At 42.3% G+C, this 15,972-nt stretch overlaps 1 protein-coding gene across 1 annotated transcript in view; it reads right to left on the bottom strand.

Annotated features, from left to right (window-relative positions):
- The window catches only part of LOC126417076 (putative inorganic phosphate cotransporter), a 188,726-nt gene that overhangs the window by 151,383 nt on the left and 21,371 nt on the right, over positions 1-15,972 (bottom strand). Inside the window, exon 2 of the mRNA XM_050084971.1 lies at positions 10,837-11,045. Coding sequence (XP_049940928.1) covers positions 10,837-11,045 — 209 coding nt within the window. The remainder of the gene's footprint in view (positions 1-10,836; positions 11,046-15,972) is intronic.

Genomic DNA, 15,972 nt, shown 5'->3' with positions numbered 1-15,972 from the left:
CAAGGACCTCTCGTTACGCAACTGCTCACGCTAACCACGGGACCACGACGCTCCTGAGCTCACACTCTCCTTGATGTTGCCTATCTTACGCATAGACTACTCAGACTGTATATTTTGCTTATTTTTTCATAGTTCCACACAACTTCTTCCTGTTTTCTCGATTGATCTGTGTTCAGTTTTTCAAGGCTTATCCACTGTGCACTCTTATAACTAAATCTGAGGGGGGTGCGATGGGGAAGTTCCCTTGTGAGCAGTATTCAAGCAGTGGGCGAACAAGCGTACTGTAACCTACTTCCTTTGTTTTCGGATTGCATTTCCTTACCATTCTTCCAATGAATCTCAGTCTGGCATCTGCTTTACCGACGATTAATTTTATATGGTCATCCCATTTTAGATCACTCCTAACGCGTACTCCCATATAATTTATGGAATGAACTGCTTCCAGTTGCTGACCTGCTATATTGTAGCTAAATGATAAAGGATCTTTCTTTCTATGTATTCGCAGCACATTACACTTGTCTACATTGAGATTCAGTTGCCATTCCCTGCACCACGCGTCATTCGTTGCAGATCCTCCTGCATTTCAGTACAATTTTCCATTGTTACAACCTCTCGAAGTACTAAGCATCATCCGCAAAAAGCTTAGTGAACTTCCGATGTTCTGCGGCACACCTGAAATCACTCTTACTTCGGAAGACTTCTCTCCATTGAGAATGACATGCTGCGTTCTGTTATCTAGGAACTCTTCAATCTAATCACACAATTGGTCTGATAGTCCGTGGGATTTTACCGAGCACCCGTGAGAGACTTCACCTAAATTATGTATCGGGTGATCAAAAAGTCAGTATAAATTTGAAAACTTAATAAACCACGGAATAATGTAGACAGAGAGGTAAAAATTTACACACACGCTTGGAATGACATGGGGTTTTATTAAAACCAAAATGCAGGATGGCGTTCCACCCCATATTGCTAGACGCCTGAAAGATCTCTTGCCCGCAGGGTTTGGTGATGAGCGTATGCTCAGCCACCACTTTCGTCATGCTTGGTCTCCCGGGTCCCCAGACCTCAGTCTGTGCGATTACTGGCTTTGGGGTTACCTGAAGTCGCATGTGTATCGTGATCGACCGACATCTCTACGGATGCTGAAAGACAACATCCGACGCCAGTGCCTCACCGTAACTCCGGACGTGCTTTACATTGCTGTTCACAACATTATTCCTCGATTACAGCTATTGTTGAGGAATGATGGTGGACATGTTGAGCATTTCCTGTAAAGAACATCATCTTTGCTTTGTCTTACTTTGTTATGCTAATTATTGCTATTCTGATCAGATGAAGCGCCATCTGTCGGACATTTTTTGAACTTTTGTATTTTTTTGGTTCTAATAAAACCTCATGTCATTCCAAGCATGTGTGTCAATTTGTACCTCTCTATCTACATTATTCCGTGATTTATTCAGTTTTCAAATTTATACTGGCTTTTTGATCACCCGGTACTTACACTAACGTGATAAAGGTCATGTTACACCTCCTAACATCGTGTCGGGCCTTCTTTTTCCGAGACAGTGTAGCAACTCGACATAGCATGGACTCAACAAGTCGCTAAAGGTCCTCGCAGAAATATTCAACCATGCTGCCTCTATAGCCGTACACAATTGCGAAAATGTTGCCAGTGCAGGATATTGTCCACGAACTGACCTCCCAATTACGTACCCCTGTAACAGGACACCCTCATCTAGCATTACTTTTCCTCAACAGTAGGTGTCGATACCAGTATTATTATTCGAGTTTTGGACAGGTCAGTATTATCTCAGTTGCTTTTCTGAAAACCTTCATATAATTTTATAAACAATACATTATATTTGAAGCTAAAATTTATGAAAAGGAATTACTTTGTAAAATATTTTAGTGTGAATCTTATAATCGATAAGTACTAGTTCTGAATGTACAGTTAAAATTGTATTTTTTAGAATCATTTGAAATTACGAAATATTTGCACACTTTAAAATTTCTATTATTAATTTCGCAATCCTGTACTGTTTACTACGTTTATTTCTGGATTCATTTATGAAATAATAATCGAAGTTAATAATGTAACGAAAGCTCGCAGAAATTTGTTTGGTAACAAAAACTGAGGCGCGCCGAGTGGCCGCGCAGTTTGAGGCGTCATGCACGGACTGCGCGGCCCCTCCCGCCGGAGGTTCGAGTCCTCCTTCGGACACGCGTGTATGTGTTGTTCTTAGCATAAGTTAATTTAACTTAGTTTAAGTAGTGTGTGAGTCTAGGGACCGATGACCTCAGCAGTTTGGTACCTTAGAAATTCACACATATTTGAAACAAAAATTGTAAATCCTTTGGGATATTGTTATTTCCGCAGAGTGTGAGAGTCGTGAGCATGCCTCTGAAGTGATCGGATGTAATTTTGTATAAGAGGTGCGAACAATGTAATTTCGGCTTTGTTAATGTGGAAAATCAAAACACTTATGATATACTAAAATGTGAGAAAATAGTTTTATGTAAAAACAAAAATTCTGCAAAAAATCGTCAAATTTATTTAGGTCAATTCAGCGATGTGGACATTGTTTTCTGGAAACATGAATTCCATTAATGGGTGCAAATGTATTCCAAGTAGCCAAACACAACCATTTCCAGTCAACGACCGATTCATTTGTTGCAGAGGACCCAGTCCATGCCATGTAAATACAGCCCACACCATTATGGAGCCACTAAAGTGCGCGTCATGTATCTTGGCGGCCGAGTTTAGGTTCGTTCTGCGCATCTGACGTCACAAAACACAGTCAGCCAATGAACAGAGAACGACGTTGCCAGATTTCGACAGCAGTGCAGAGCACGGATGAGTGTCTTCAGTTTTAGAAACGTTCAGTCATAAATAAAGTAATAGAACAAAAGCAATGTCTTGATAGCAGGCTTTCTTTTACAGAAAGTTTGGAAAAAGCATTCTTTATACCAACTGCTTCATATTCTATTAATTAATTAAACCAAACAAGCAATAAGACTCCTAATTCAGGCGATAACAAGGAAAGGTGTTTGTTTCAATCTCACGAACTGCTTTTTCGCAATAAAGAACAGCGGTAATTGTTTATTTCCTATTGTACTTCGACGAAGCGTGAGTAATTCATACTCATACCAACAGTGTTTATAAGTAGTTGCGTGAGGTCTTAGAGTCCTTATGGAGTTACACTGTTCGATGAGCTGAGGTAGCGGAACGGTTAAGGTGTTGGGCTGCCAAGTGAAAGATTATGAGTACAAACCTTGTGCAGTGCTTAACATTTTCTTTTTTTAAAAACAATATTGGAGTGCCTTACTTCACGAATTTTATTCGTTTGAATGAAATTTCTAGTGCTTTGCCTCTTCATTAACTTTTTCGCTGCTGCAGACACGTGCTCCCCGCATTCCGCGCTGTGCGCGATTTTGTCATCACTGCACTTCTCGCCTGTGCAGACACATGGTGTTCCCACTGCTTTGACACACTTATCATTCGATTTCACAAAAACTATTTGGCCAAAAAATTTAATTTTTACACGTCTTCTTGCCTGATACCTTCCCCCCATAAATGACTTAATTTTGTTTTGATGTGCAGCATTAAATGTAGTAAACCATTGCACGAAATTTTGAAGAGTTTGCAGAGGTAAAAGTCCATAGCGTATACTTTCCGTATGGTCGATTTTAGTTGCCACAATGTTGAGAAAGAAATGTGGACAAGATACCTAAATTTCATATAATATTTACTGTATAACAATATCTCATTCAATTTAAGTACCACATAGGTGTCGTATGTAATATTGAGAAATATTCCGTCTTTCGCGACTGTAATAAAAGTTTTATATACACACGGCGCGTTTGGCTTTATTTTAAAGCACTTCCATCGGTGAAAGGTATGGCACATACACAATGGTATTCGTGTTCTATTTCTTGTTTTTGTTCCACAGTCGCAGTTTTACCAATGGTATTGAAATATATCCCTCTTCTGCAACTGTAATAAGCGACTTATTTAGACCAGACGCGTTTCTCTCTTTTGAAGCATCATAAGAGGACTGTATTTTGTGTCCTCCATTGCCAAGTCACCTTTCGTAGTTTTGTGCTGCGGTAGCACAATATTCAACGTTTGTGTTGGCTCATCAGTGTTTTAGCAAATAAATGCTGTTTGTGTGTGCCACACACAAAATTATATTTGACATAGCTCTGAGCACTTCACTGACAGACGGTATATTCAAGTCCTAATGTTTTTGTAAGTCCACAGTTTTGTTTAATGTATTTTGTATACTTCCTTTTTCATTGATTGAAGTGCTTTAAAATAAAGCCAAACGTGCCCAGTGTAAGTAAAACTTTTGTTACAGTCGCGAAAGGTGGAATATTTCTCAATATTACATACGACACTTATGTGGTACTTAAATTAAATGAAATCTATAGGTATCTTGTCCACTTTTCATTCTCAACATTGTGGCAACTAAAATCGACCATACGGAAAGTATACTCTATGGACTTTTACCTCTGCAAACTCTTCAAAATTTCGTGCAAAGGTTTACTATATTTAATGCTGCATAATAACTGCGTTGAACATCGAAACAAAATTAAGTCATTTATGGGGGGAAGGTATCAGTCAAGAAGATAGGTAAAAATCTAAATTTTGAGCCAAATAGTTTTTGTGGAATCGAATGATAAAGAGTGTCAAAGCAGTTGGAACACAATGTGTCTGCACAGGCGAGCAGTGCAGTGACAAAATCGCCCACAGCGCGGAATGCAGGGAGCACGTCTTTGTAGCAGCGAAAGGGTTAATGCGGGCGTGGTGGCTTTACTTCATGAATTGCGCGCTCCCCCCCTACACGTAAGCTTGCGAACTATGCTATACTATGGCGCTGCTTCTATTGGCGCGTGCGTCGTGTGCGACTGGCAACGCAGCAATCTCCAGCGTCTGGGCGAGCATGCGCGAGCCGCCAAGATAAAAGAACTGAACTATAACTGCCGGTGGTTGCTCACGTCGGTACCAATGATGTGTGTCACTTTGGATCGGAAGAGATTCATTCTGGTTTCGAGCCGCTAACAGAAGTGGTAAACGCTGCCAGTCTTGCTTGGGAGATGAAAGTCGACAGGACTGATTGGTACAGAGCCGAGTGAAGGCTCTGATCAGAGGCTCAGACGGTTCTGCGACCGTGTAGGCTGCAGACTCCTCGACTTGCGCCATGGGGTGGTTGGGTTTCGGGTTCTGCTGAATAGGTCAGGTGTCCACTATACACAGGAGGCGGCTACACGGGTAACAGGGGCTGCGTGGCGTGGACTGGGCGGTTTTTTTAAGTTAGAGGGTCTCGGGGAAACACAAAAAAGGGCCTCAGTCTCAATGGGTGCAAGTCGAACACAGGATGAACGTACATCCAGGAACTGTAAATGTAACAGTTGTAAACTGTCGTAGCTGTGTTGGGAAACTACCAAAGGTCCAAGCGCTAATAGAAAGGACCGATGCAGCTGCCTAAAGCCGGAGGTAAGTTCAGCCGAAATTTTTGCGAAAGACGTAACGGTGTTCAGAAAGGATAGGCTAAACACAGTAGACGGTGGCAAATTTGTTGCTGTTAGAAGTAGTTTATCTTGTAGCGAATTTGAAGTACACAGTTCCTCTGAGTTAGTATGGGTAGCGGTCGTCCTTGGCAACCGGAATAAAATAATAATTCGGTCCTTTCACCGACTTCTCGATTCAGATGATACAACTGCTGACACGTACAAAGAAAACTTGAGTCTAATTCCAAACACGTACCCAACTCATACAATTACAGTTGGTGGTCACTTCAATTTACCCTCGGTATGTTGACAAAAATATCTGTTCAAATTCGGAGGTACGCATAAAACAACACCCGAACTTGTGCTAAAAGCATTTCCAGAAAATTATTTCGAGCAGTTAGTTTTTGAGTCCACTCGAAAAGTAAACGGTTGTAAAAACACACTTGACCTCTTAGCAATGAATCATCCTGAGCTAATAACGAGCATCAAAACGGATACAGGGATTAGTGAAAACAGGGTTGTCATAGCGAGATGGAGTGTTGTAACTCTCATATCATCCAAAACTAAACGAAAAATATACCTATTCAAAAGAGCAAATAAAATTCACTTGACACATCTCTTCGAGTCAATCTTCATTTCTCCCAAATTACCAACATACCGGTAAGTGTAGACCAGATGTGGCTTGAATTCAAAGAAATGGTATCGACAGCAATTAAGAGCTTTATACCAAATAAATTAACAAACGACGGAGTTGATCCGCCCTTGGTACACAAAACAGGTTAGAACACTGTTGCAGAAACAACGAAAAAGGCATGCCAAAATTAACCAAACACAAAATCTTCAAGATTGGCGATCTTTTACAGAAGCTCGAAATTTAGCGCGGTCTTCAATACGAGATGCTTATAATAGCTTCCACAACGAAACTTTGTCTCGAAACCTGACAGAAAATCCAAAGAGAGTCTAGTCGTATGTAAAGTATGCTAGGTGCAAGACACAATTAATGCCTTCTCTGCGCAATAAGCAATGGAAATACTATCGATGACGGTGTTGCTGAAGCAGAGTTACTAAACACAGCCTTCCAAAATTCCTTCACCAAAGAAGACGAAGTAAGTATCCCAGATTTAGAATCAAGAACAGTTGCAAACACGAGTAAGGTAGAAGTAAATATCCTCAGAGTAGTGAAACAACTTAATAAAAGCAAGTCTTCTGGTCCAGACTGTATACCAATTAGGTTCTATTCAGAGTATTCTGATGCAATAGCTCCATACTTAATCATATACAACCGTTCGCTCGACGAAAGATCCGTACCCAAAGACAGGAAAGTTGCACAGGTCACACCCATATTAAAAAAAGATAGTAGGAGTAATCCACTAAATTACAGGCCCATATCATCTAAGGTCGATATGCAACAGGATTTTAGAACATGTATTGTGTTAGAACATTACGAATTACCTCGAAGAGAACGGTCAATTGACTCACACTAAATACGGATTTAGAAAACATTGTTCTTGTGAAACACGACTAGCTCCTTACTCACACGAAGTTTTGTGTGTTACTGACAAGGGATTTCAAATTGATCCCGTATTTCTAGATTTTCAGAAGGCTTTTGACACTGTAGTAACTGAAGGAAAGTCATCGAGTAAAACAAAAGTGATTTCTGACGTTCCCTAAGGTAGAGTTATAGGCGCTCTGTTGTTCTTTATCTACGAGGGTTGTCCAGAAACTAAGTTCCGATCGGTCGCGAAATGGAAACCACAGTGAAAACCAGAAACGTATTATTTGCATCAGTTAGGTACACATTCCACCTACTTCTCTACATAATCGCCGCTCCAACTTCGAGTGTTGTCGTAGTGTTGTATCAACTTTCCAATATCCTCGTCATAGAAAGCAGCCGCCTGTACTTTCGGCCAGTTGCAGCTCGTTGTCTGTGGAAAAATTTTGTCTTCATAACCAGCGGTTCTTGTGAGCAGAGACGAGACTCAGGGGGTGCCAATCACGGACTGCAATGGGGGTGATCAAGCACTTCTCATCAGAAACGCTGCAGGAGCATCTTCATTGCCCCTGCAATGGGCGGCCGAGAATTGGCATGAAGAAGGAACTGCTCGACAGTTGTGTTATGTGGGCTGCATGACACAGGCGAAATCTCTAACCAGGCCCTCATACTTGGCGGAAGACTTTACGTGCTCACTGTTCACTCAAAACTGAAAACAGTCACGCGACACGATCGACCGGCATACTAGATACACTGTCCAACACATCTGTGCAAAGGTTTACCGGATTTTCCCGATTTTACCGATCGGAACTTACTTTCTGGACAACCCTCGTATATAAACGGTTTAGGGGACAATCTGAGCAACGATCTTAGGTTGTTTGGAGATGGTAAACGCATTACAAGATGAAAACAAATTGCAAAACGATTAGAAAAGCTATCTGTATGCCGCGAAAATTGGCGACTGACACCATATAACGAAATGTGTGAGGTCATCCACATGAGTGCTAAAAGTAATTCGTTGAACTTCGGTTACACAATAAATCAGTCAAATCTAAAGGCTGTAAATTTTGAGTGAATTCCGCGCGAACCCCGATGGTAGAAGGGGGTTTCGCCATCCTCGTCTCGTGGTGTGTTCAGTCTTCATGTGCGTGTTGGTCGGACACTGCCTGGGTGAAACTTCGTCACAGCCAGAGCTGGAGCACACGACTAATTTTACGCTTGCGTGAGAGAGCGAGAATTAACTTTACGCTTACCTATACACCTCTTTTAAAATTTATCACTACATTAAAGTTTGCAAATTAATTCAAAGTTGATAATTAAAAATTTTGAAGTCAGAGAGTCCAAAGTGTCCTGTTCATTTGGTAGCTCTTCATGAGGGTAAAACTGATAACACTCTTAGGAGATATGAATGCTGTTTTATCTGGATCGTAAGTTACAGCTATTTAAATAAACTCTGAGATATTTGTATTTTTATTTTAATTGTAGCAGACCAAGGCCATCGTGACAACTGCGTACAGAGTAAGAACTTCTATGGTCATATTATTGTATTGTCTATATATTGTGCACCTAGAAATTCCTGTTATTTCGCTCCTTTTTGAATACACAACATATATGAAAATAATGTTTAGTAATTTTAGTTAATGATTTGAATTATTCCTGATGAACTTCTTCCATCTCAAGATGCACACTCATTAAGATGAGATGTTTATATATTATTAAACTGTTTTGTATGCTTTGGGTAAAGATTTTGTAAACTTGTTACATGTAACATGGTTAATCCTTTTCAGGGTGTTGTCTTCTAATGCCTGGTTTTCATTACAACACAGTTGTTTATTATACTGTGCTATCCATTTATCTTCTGATACTATATTTAGGTCAGTTCTCTCTTTTTCAGTTTTATTTACATGGTTTCTCATCCTGTGAGCTATATATTGTCTTCTGTGTGAATCGCATTAAATTCTACATTTGTTTTCCTGATCATGTTCTTGATTTCTTTTCTCTTTATATTCTTGTTTCGCAGATTCTGTTTTCACCAGCAAATACATCTGTTCTGCTCGTTCGTTTCCTCAACTGCTTTTATTTATCTTCTTTCCACGCTCTTAATCCATTTTTATTTCTTCCTTCATCCTTTTTTTAGTTATTCATTTGCAACCTGTTCAATGCATAGTTTTACATTTAGCATTTGGTTTCTAAATTATCATTTGTACCCATCTGGCTTGGCAAAGATTAAATCTACACTCATGCTCATAAATTAAGGATAATTGCAGAATGTGGTGCCACACAACGTGGCATTACACAAACCTGGCGCTAATAGCATAGGCACATAGGGAATATACACGACACCGATCTGTAAGTCCACGGTATTGGTGATAAGTTGATAAAACAGTCCCGAAACACATGTGCTACAAAACGCCATTGTTTGCTGCGCATGCACCCCGACATCAATATGGAATATGATCACAATGCACACGTACACAGGCCGCACAACGGGCTGGCATACCCTGGATCAGGTGATCGAGCAGCTGCAGGGGTACAGCCTCCCATTCTTGCATCAGTGCCTGTCGGAGCTCCTGCAGTGTCGTAGGGGTTTGAAGACGTGCAGCGACACGTCGACCTAGAGCATCCCAGATGTGCTCGATGGGGTTTAGGTCTGGAGAACAGGCAGGCCACTCCATTCGCCTGATATCTTCTGTATCAAGGTACTCCTCCATGATGGCAGTTCGGTGGGTCCGTGCGTTATCATCCATCAGGAGGAAGGTGGGGCCCACTGCACCCCTGTAAAGATGGACATACTGGTGCAAAATGACGTCCCGATACACCTGGTCTGTTAATGTTCCTCTGTCAAAGACATGCAGGGGTTTACGTGCACCAATCATAATCCCACCCCACACCATCAAACCACGATCTCCATACAGGTCCCTTTCAAGGACACTAAAGGGTTGGTATCTGGTTCCTGGTTCACGCCAGATGAAAACCCACCGAGAATCACTGTTCAGACTATACCTGAACTCGTCCGTGAACATAACCTGGGACCACTGTTCCAATGACCATGTACTGTGTTCTTGACACCAGGCATTACAGACACTCCTGTGACCATGGGTCAGTGGAATGCACCTTGCAGATCTCTGGGCGAATAGACCATGTCTTTTCAGTCGTCTGTAGACTGTGTGTTTGGAGACAACTGTTCCAGTGACTGCAGTAAGGTCCCTAGCAAGGCTACCTGCAGTACTCCGTGGCCGTCTGCGGACACTGATGGTGAGATATCGGTCTTCTTGTGGTGTTGTACACTATGTAAGTCCCGTACTGTAACGCCTGATCATGTTTCCTGTCTGCTGGAATCGTTGCCATAATCTTGAGATCACACTTGTGGCACACGGAGGGCCCGTGCTACGACCTGCTGTGTTTGACCAGCCTCCAGTCGCCCAAGTATTCTACCCCTCATAACGTCATTAATATGTGTTCTTTGAGCCATTTTCAACACACAGTCACCATTAGCACGTCTGAAAATGTCTGCACACTTACTCGCTGCACCATACCCCGACATGCACCAACACACCTCTGCGTATGTGGACTGCTGCCAGCGCCACCGTGCGACGACCGCAGGTCAAATGCACAGCATGGTCATACCCCGAGGTGATTTAAATCCGCAAGCCGCCCACATTATCCTTAATTTATGAGCATGAGTGTATTTTGGTACAGATGTTAAGAAAAAAAAATTTCAGAAAGAAACTTTTCGCCACCTACTTTTTCGCAATAAAGTACCACCTGATCTGTCAGACGTACACGGCACCTTGGATGAAGAACGTCCCGCGCCTCAGTGGCCTACTTACATCTGGCAGAGGCTCATCCGCGGAGAGCGTGGTCAGGTTGTTCTTCGCGCTGACGGGCACTAGGAAGATACTGCGGTCCTCGGCCACCTCGGCCTTGGAGGGGTACACCATGGCGAGCAGCAGCAGGCTGAGGCAGATGCGCACCACGAAGCCGCACCACGTGGCCAAGAAGCACTGGACGCCGATGACGAGCCGCGACGGAAGCGCGTCTGCACGAACAAAACGCAACACGACAGACAGGTTCCAGCCACACAGCCCAAGTTGCTTGGTGTTACAACGTGTCTTTCATGCCGGAAGACCGGGGCAGCACCGAGTCAGAAATTCTCAACCACCCACAAATCAGAGATCAACAACACAACAACTGCTATTCTAATGTAGTAGTCTAATGTTGAGGGTTGCACAGTCCGGTATTACACTTGAAACGTCCCCTTTGAAAAATTTTTGATTGACTGTGCTGATAAACATCTTACGTTATTTGATTGTCAAACAGCTGAGCAGAACTGAACGTACTCAGACATTTCGCTCTTTACCTATTCTGATCAACACTAAACTGACACACAATATTTTTAGCGCAACGCAATCTGACTTTCAAAAATCCCTACAAAAGAATGGCCCTGACTAACATTAACCTGTCCGCAGCTCGTGGTCGTGCGGTAGCGTTCTCGCTTCCCACGCCAGGGTTCCCGCGTTCGATTCCCGGCGGGGTCAGGGATTTTCTCTGCCTCGTGATGACTGGGTATTGTGTGATGTCCTTAGGTTAGTTAGGTTTAAGTAGTTCTACGTTCAAGGGGACTGATGACCATAGATGTTAAGCCCCATAGTGCTCAGAGCCATTTTTAACATTAACCTATACCTTTCACAAATCACTTACCTCACAAAAATCTCCGTTACTCGAATTACTGCAATACAGCGAACACCAATACTGGCAGCTAAATAAAAGATTCTAACTACTGAAGGCACAAACTACTGATAGGCATAGTTAGCAAATGAAAGATTTTGATAGAGAACAAACAATGTATTTACCTTAATAGTGTTCAAAAGTCATAATATATATAGCAGTTCATGACATCCAGTCTTACAAATTTACTGTCTCTGATGGACACACGTCCAGATCATCCGCTCTCAAAACTCCATTTCTCTCCCCACATCCACCACTGCTGGCGGCTCACCTCCAACTGCGCAACGCTACGCGCTGTTAACAGCCAACTGCCCTACACTACAATAGCCAACAGCAATGCAAACCAGCCACAGACTGCACACAGCACAGCCAGTGATTTTCATACAGAGCGCTACGTGGCGTTACCCATATAAAAACCTAAACAGCCTACTTACATAAGAAAACCTGAACAGCCTACTTACACACTATCATATTTCTTTGACAAAGAAATATAATCAAATATTCGTCAGATTTCAATAAAAAAAAAAGGCTCTGAGCTCTATGAGACTCGACATATGAGGTCATCAGTTCCCTAGAACTTAGAACTACTTAAACCTAACTAACCTAAGGACATCACACACATCCACGCCGGAGGCAGGATTCGAACCTGTGACCGTAGCGGTCGCGCGGTTCCTAACTGAAGCGCCTAGAACCGCTCGGCCACACTGGCCGGCCGTCAAATTTCCTTGATAAAGATCTTTGACGTGGCGCTAAAAAAGGGGTGTTACACTATCGTCATAGTTTTCGTCAAATTTCAATATGTCGGATAACGACTTGTTGTTACGCGCTGCTGAAGCCACATGTATTACTTCGAGATAATAAAAGCATTCAGAAAAAATTGATACGAGAGCTGCAAGTGGAGGGTGTCAACTCTTAGGTATAAATCACATACGATTTAATGAGAGTGTATTTCAATATTTCGTCAGTAAAGTGGCTTGTCATATTACAAAGCAAAATACTCACTTGAGAAACGCAATACCTGCAGAAGACAGCAAACTGTGACACTGGGATTTCTTGATACATGATAGGGCTACTCTTGTTTGCAGCACAGCACTCGAATATGACATTGCACATTAACCAAAGTAATTCCAGAAACATGTGAATCGATTTATAAAGCAGTGAAGGGGGAATACGTAAAGGTAAATAAATGTTTAGTACACTACGTGGACAATGAGAACTATTTTTATTTTTGAATAATTTAATTAATGGAATTAGTGTCCCAACAACTAAACAATTAATAAAAAGTACGAAACAGATGAAGCGCTTTTTAACTTGTGGCTTCCAGAGTTCAAAAATAGTCAAAGTAGAATGGAAAGCTAAGAACTCTATTCTGGCTTGCTGAAAAGCTGCCTCGATGTTTCCAGATGTAGAGAGGGATGGCTTCAGCTGTGATTGTTTACACATGTCCCCTGCAGCATATTCAACCTGCCCATCAGCACACATTTAATAGCCTTTGGTCACCCCGCTCATCCTAATCGAAGCAAGTTTATTGGGAAAAAAAACGAGTCGAAGGAAAACACCAATTTTGAAGCCATGTTTACAAATAGACTACAGCAACGTCAAATAGCTGTAGCGACGCCAGCGCTCCAAGTGGTTACGTTTGATATTGCAGTAAACACAAGACGAGCGACTTTTATGATCAAATCTACGGCAAGGCCCTAGATTGATGATGTTTGTATTCGCCAACAGGCGAGATCTGACAAAGTTTCTTATTATACCATCAAATTTCTTTGACATAAATATTTGATATATCAACTTTGACAAAGAAATATGATAGTGAAATACTGTCCATGTGAGGTCTGGTCAAAAAATTCTGGAACTTTGTTCACAGAATTTTTCTACGTTTAACTTATTGAACACGGTCTCCTTCGAAAAACTCTCTTCCACAACTGATGCACCGTTCCCAACGCCGTTTCCAATTCCGCAAGCAGTCTTCCCGGATCGCTCGTAGAAACGTCTGCGAATTTTCTTTAATCTCGTCTATCGTTGCAAATCTTCGTCCTTTCAACGGGATTTTCGACTACATAAGAAATAAAAGTAGTCCATAGGGACCATCTCATTTATTAGTGAGATCCAAAAGCTCTTTAGAGATTGCGAGGCGAAGGTCTATCTGATCTTTACTCATGAGCCGTTGGACAAACTTGGTGGCAACACGATGCATTCCAGGATGCTGTGTCAGGATTTCATGACATGATCCAACTGAAATGTTACATACTTCTGCCACTTCTCGGACAGTCAGTCTTTGTTTGTTACGCACAATTTCGTTGACGTTCCTGACGTGAGCATCTTCGGTAGACGTCGAGGGGCGTCCTGAACGTGGGTCATTTTTAACTTACGTCCGGCCATTTCTAAACCGTGTGAACCATCCATAACACCGAGTACGGCTTAAGCACTCATCACCGTGGGCTTCCTCCATCATTTGGCGTGTCCCTGTAAGGATTTTCTTTAGTTTCACGCAGAATTTAATGCAAACGCGCTACTCCTCTAACTCTGCCACCTCAAAATTCGCAAAGTCTGCGACACTACTCAATACAGCACTGAATAACAACTAACAGTCAATCAACAATGAAACTTCTGGTAGTTATACATGAAAAACAGCCGTGTGCAAGGATGCCAACCGCATTTTGCTCCAACACATCATTGGCGCGAAAGTACGAATGTTCATAAATTTTTTTAACAGACATCGTACATTGAAAATCAAGGTGCGACTGTTCCGTCACCGCTGTTCCCGGACAACGGAGGGGTATCTGGTGAGAGGCCAGACAAACTTGTGGTTCCTGAAGAGGGGCAGCAGTGTTTCTAACAGTTGCAGGGGCAACAATGTGGATGACTGACTGAACTGGCCTTGTAACATCAACCAAAATACCATTGCTGTGCTGGTACGGCGAACAGGTGAAAGCAAGGAGAAACTACAGCCGTAATTTTTCCCGAAGGCATGCAGCTTTACTATATGGTTAATGATGATGGCGACCTCTTGAATAAAATATTCCGGAGGTAAAATAGCCACACATTCCGATCTCTGGGCGGGGACTACTCAGGAGGACGTCGTTATCAAGAGAAATAAAACTGTCGTTCTACAGATCGGAGCGTGGAGCGTCAGATCCGTTAATCGGGCAGGTAGGATAGAAAATTTAAAAAGGGAAATGCTTAGGTTAAGGTTAGATATAGCGGGAATTAGTGAAGTTCGGTGGCGGGAGGAACAGGACTCCTGGTCAGGTGAATACAGGGTTATAAATACAAAATAAAATACGGGTAATGCAAGAGTAGGTTTAATAATCAATAAAAAATAGGATTGCGGATAAGCTACTACGAATAGCACAGTGAACTCATTATCGTAGCCAAGATAGACGTGAAGCCCACACCTTCCACTGTAGTACAAATTTATGTGCCAACTAGTTCCACAGACGACGAAGATATTGAATAAATGCATGATGAGTTGAAAGAAATTATTCAGATAATTAACGGAGACGAAAATTTAGTAGTCATGGGGGAATTCGATGGTAGACAAAGGAATAGAAGTAGTAGGTGAATATGGACTGGGGGTAAGGAACGCAAGAGGAAGCCTCCTGGTAGAATTTTGCAGAGAACATGATTCAATAATAGCTAACACTTGGTTTAAGAATCATGAAAGAAGGTTGTATACGTTTAAGAGACCTGGAGACACCGGAAAGTTCAAATGGTTCAAATGGCTGTGAGCACTATGGGACTTAACATCTTAGGTCATCAGTCCCCTAGAACTTAGAACTACTTAAACCTAACTAACCTAAGGACATCACACACATCCATGCCGGAGGCAGGATTCGAACCTGCGACCGTAGTAGCCGCGTGGTTACGGACTGAAGCGCCTAGAACGGCTCGGCCACCGCGGCTGGCCAATATGTGGTACTCATACATCCAATTTTTGAATCTTCCCCCCCGCATGCAAATGTCGCACGATGGTGGAATGATCACAGTTCATCACATATGCCAGTTCTCGAGGACACTGACGTGAATCATTGAGGATTAAAGCGTTTAAATCATCTTCATCAAACCCCGAAGATCTTCCTGAACGTGTAGGTCACTAATGTCAAAACGATCCTCCATAAAATGAGAAAGCCATTTTCTTGCCGTGCTCTGTCCAATGCCACTATCCCCACACACAGCGCAAATGTTCCTGGCTGCCTCCCGCCGCTGCCATACCTCTACTGAACGTAAACACA

This window comes from Schistocerca serialis, chromosome 8, assembly GCF_023864345.2.
Source record: "Schistocerca serialis cubense isolate TAMUIC-IGC-003099 chromosome 8, iqSchSeri2.2, whole genome shotgun sequence".
Taxonomy (NCBI): Eukaryota; Metazoa; Arthropoda; class Insecta; order Orthoptera; family Acrididae; genus Schistocerca; species Schistocerca serialis.
This window is presented reverse-complemented; position numbering and strand designations above follow the sequence as displayed.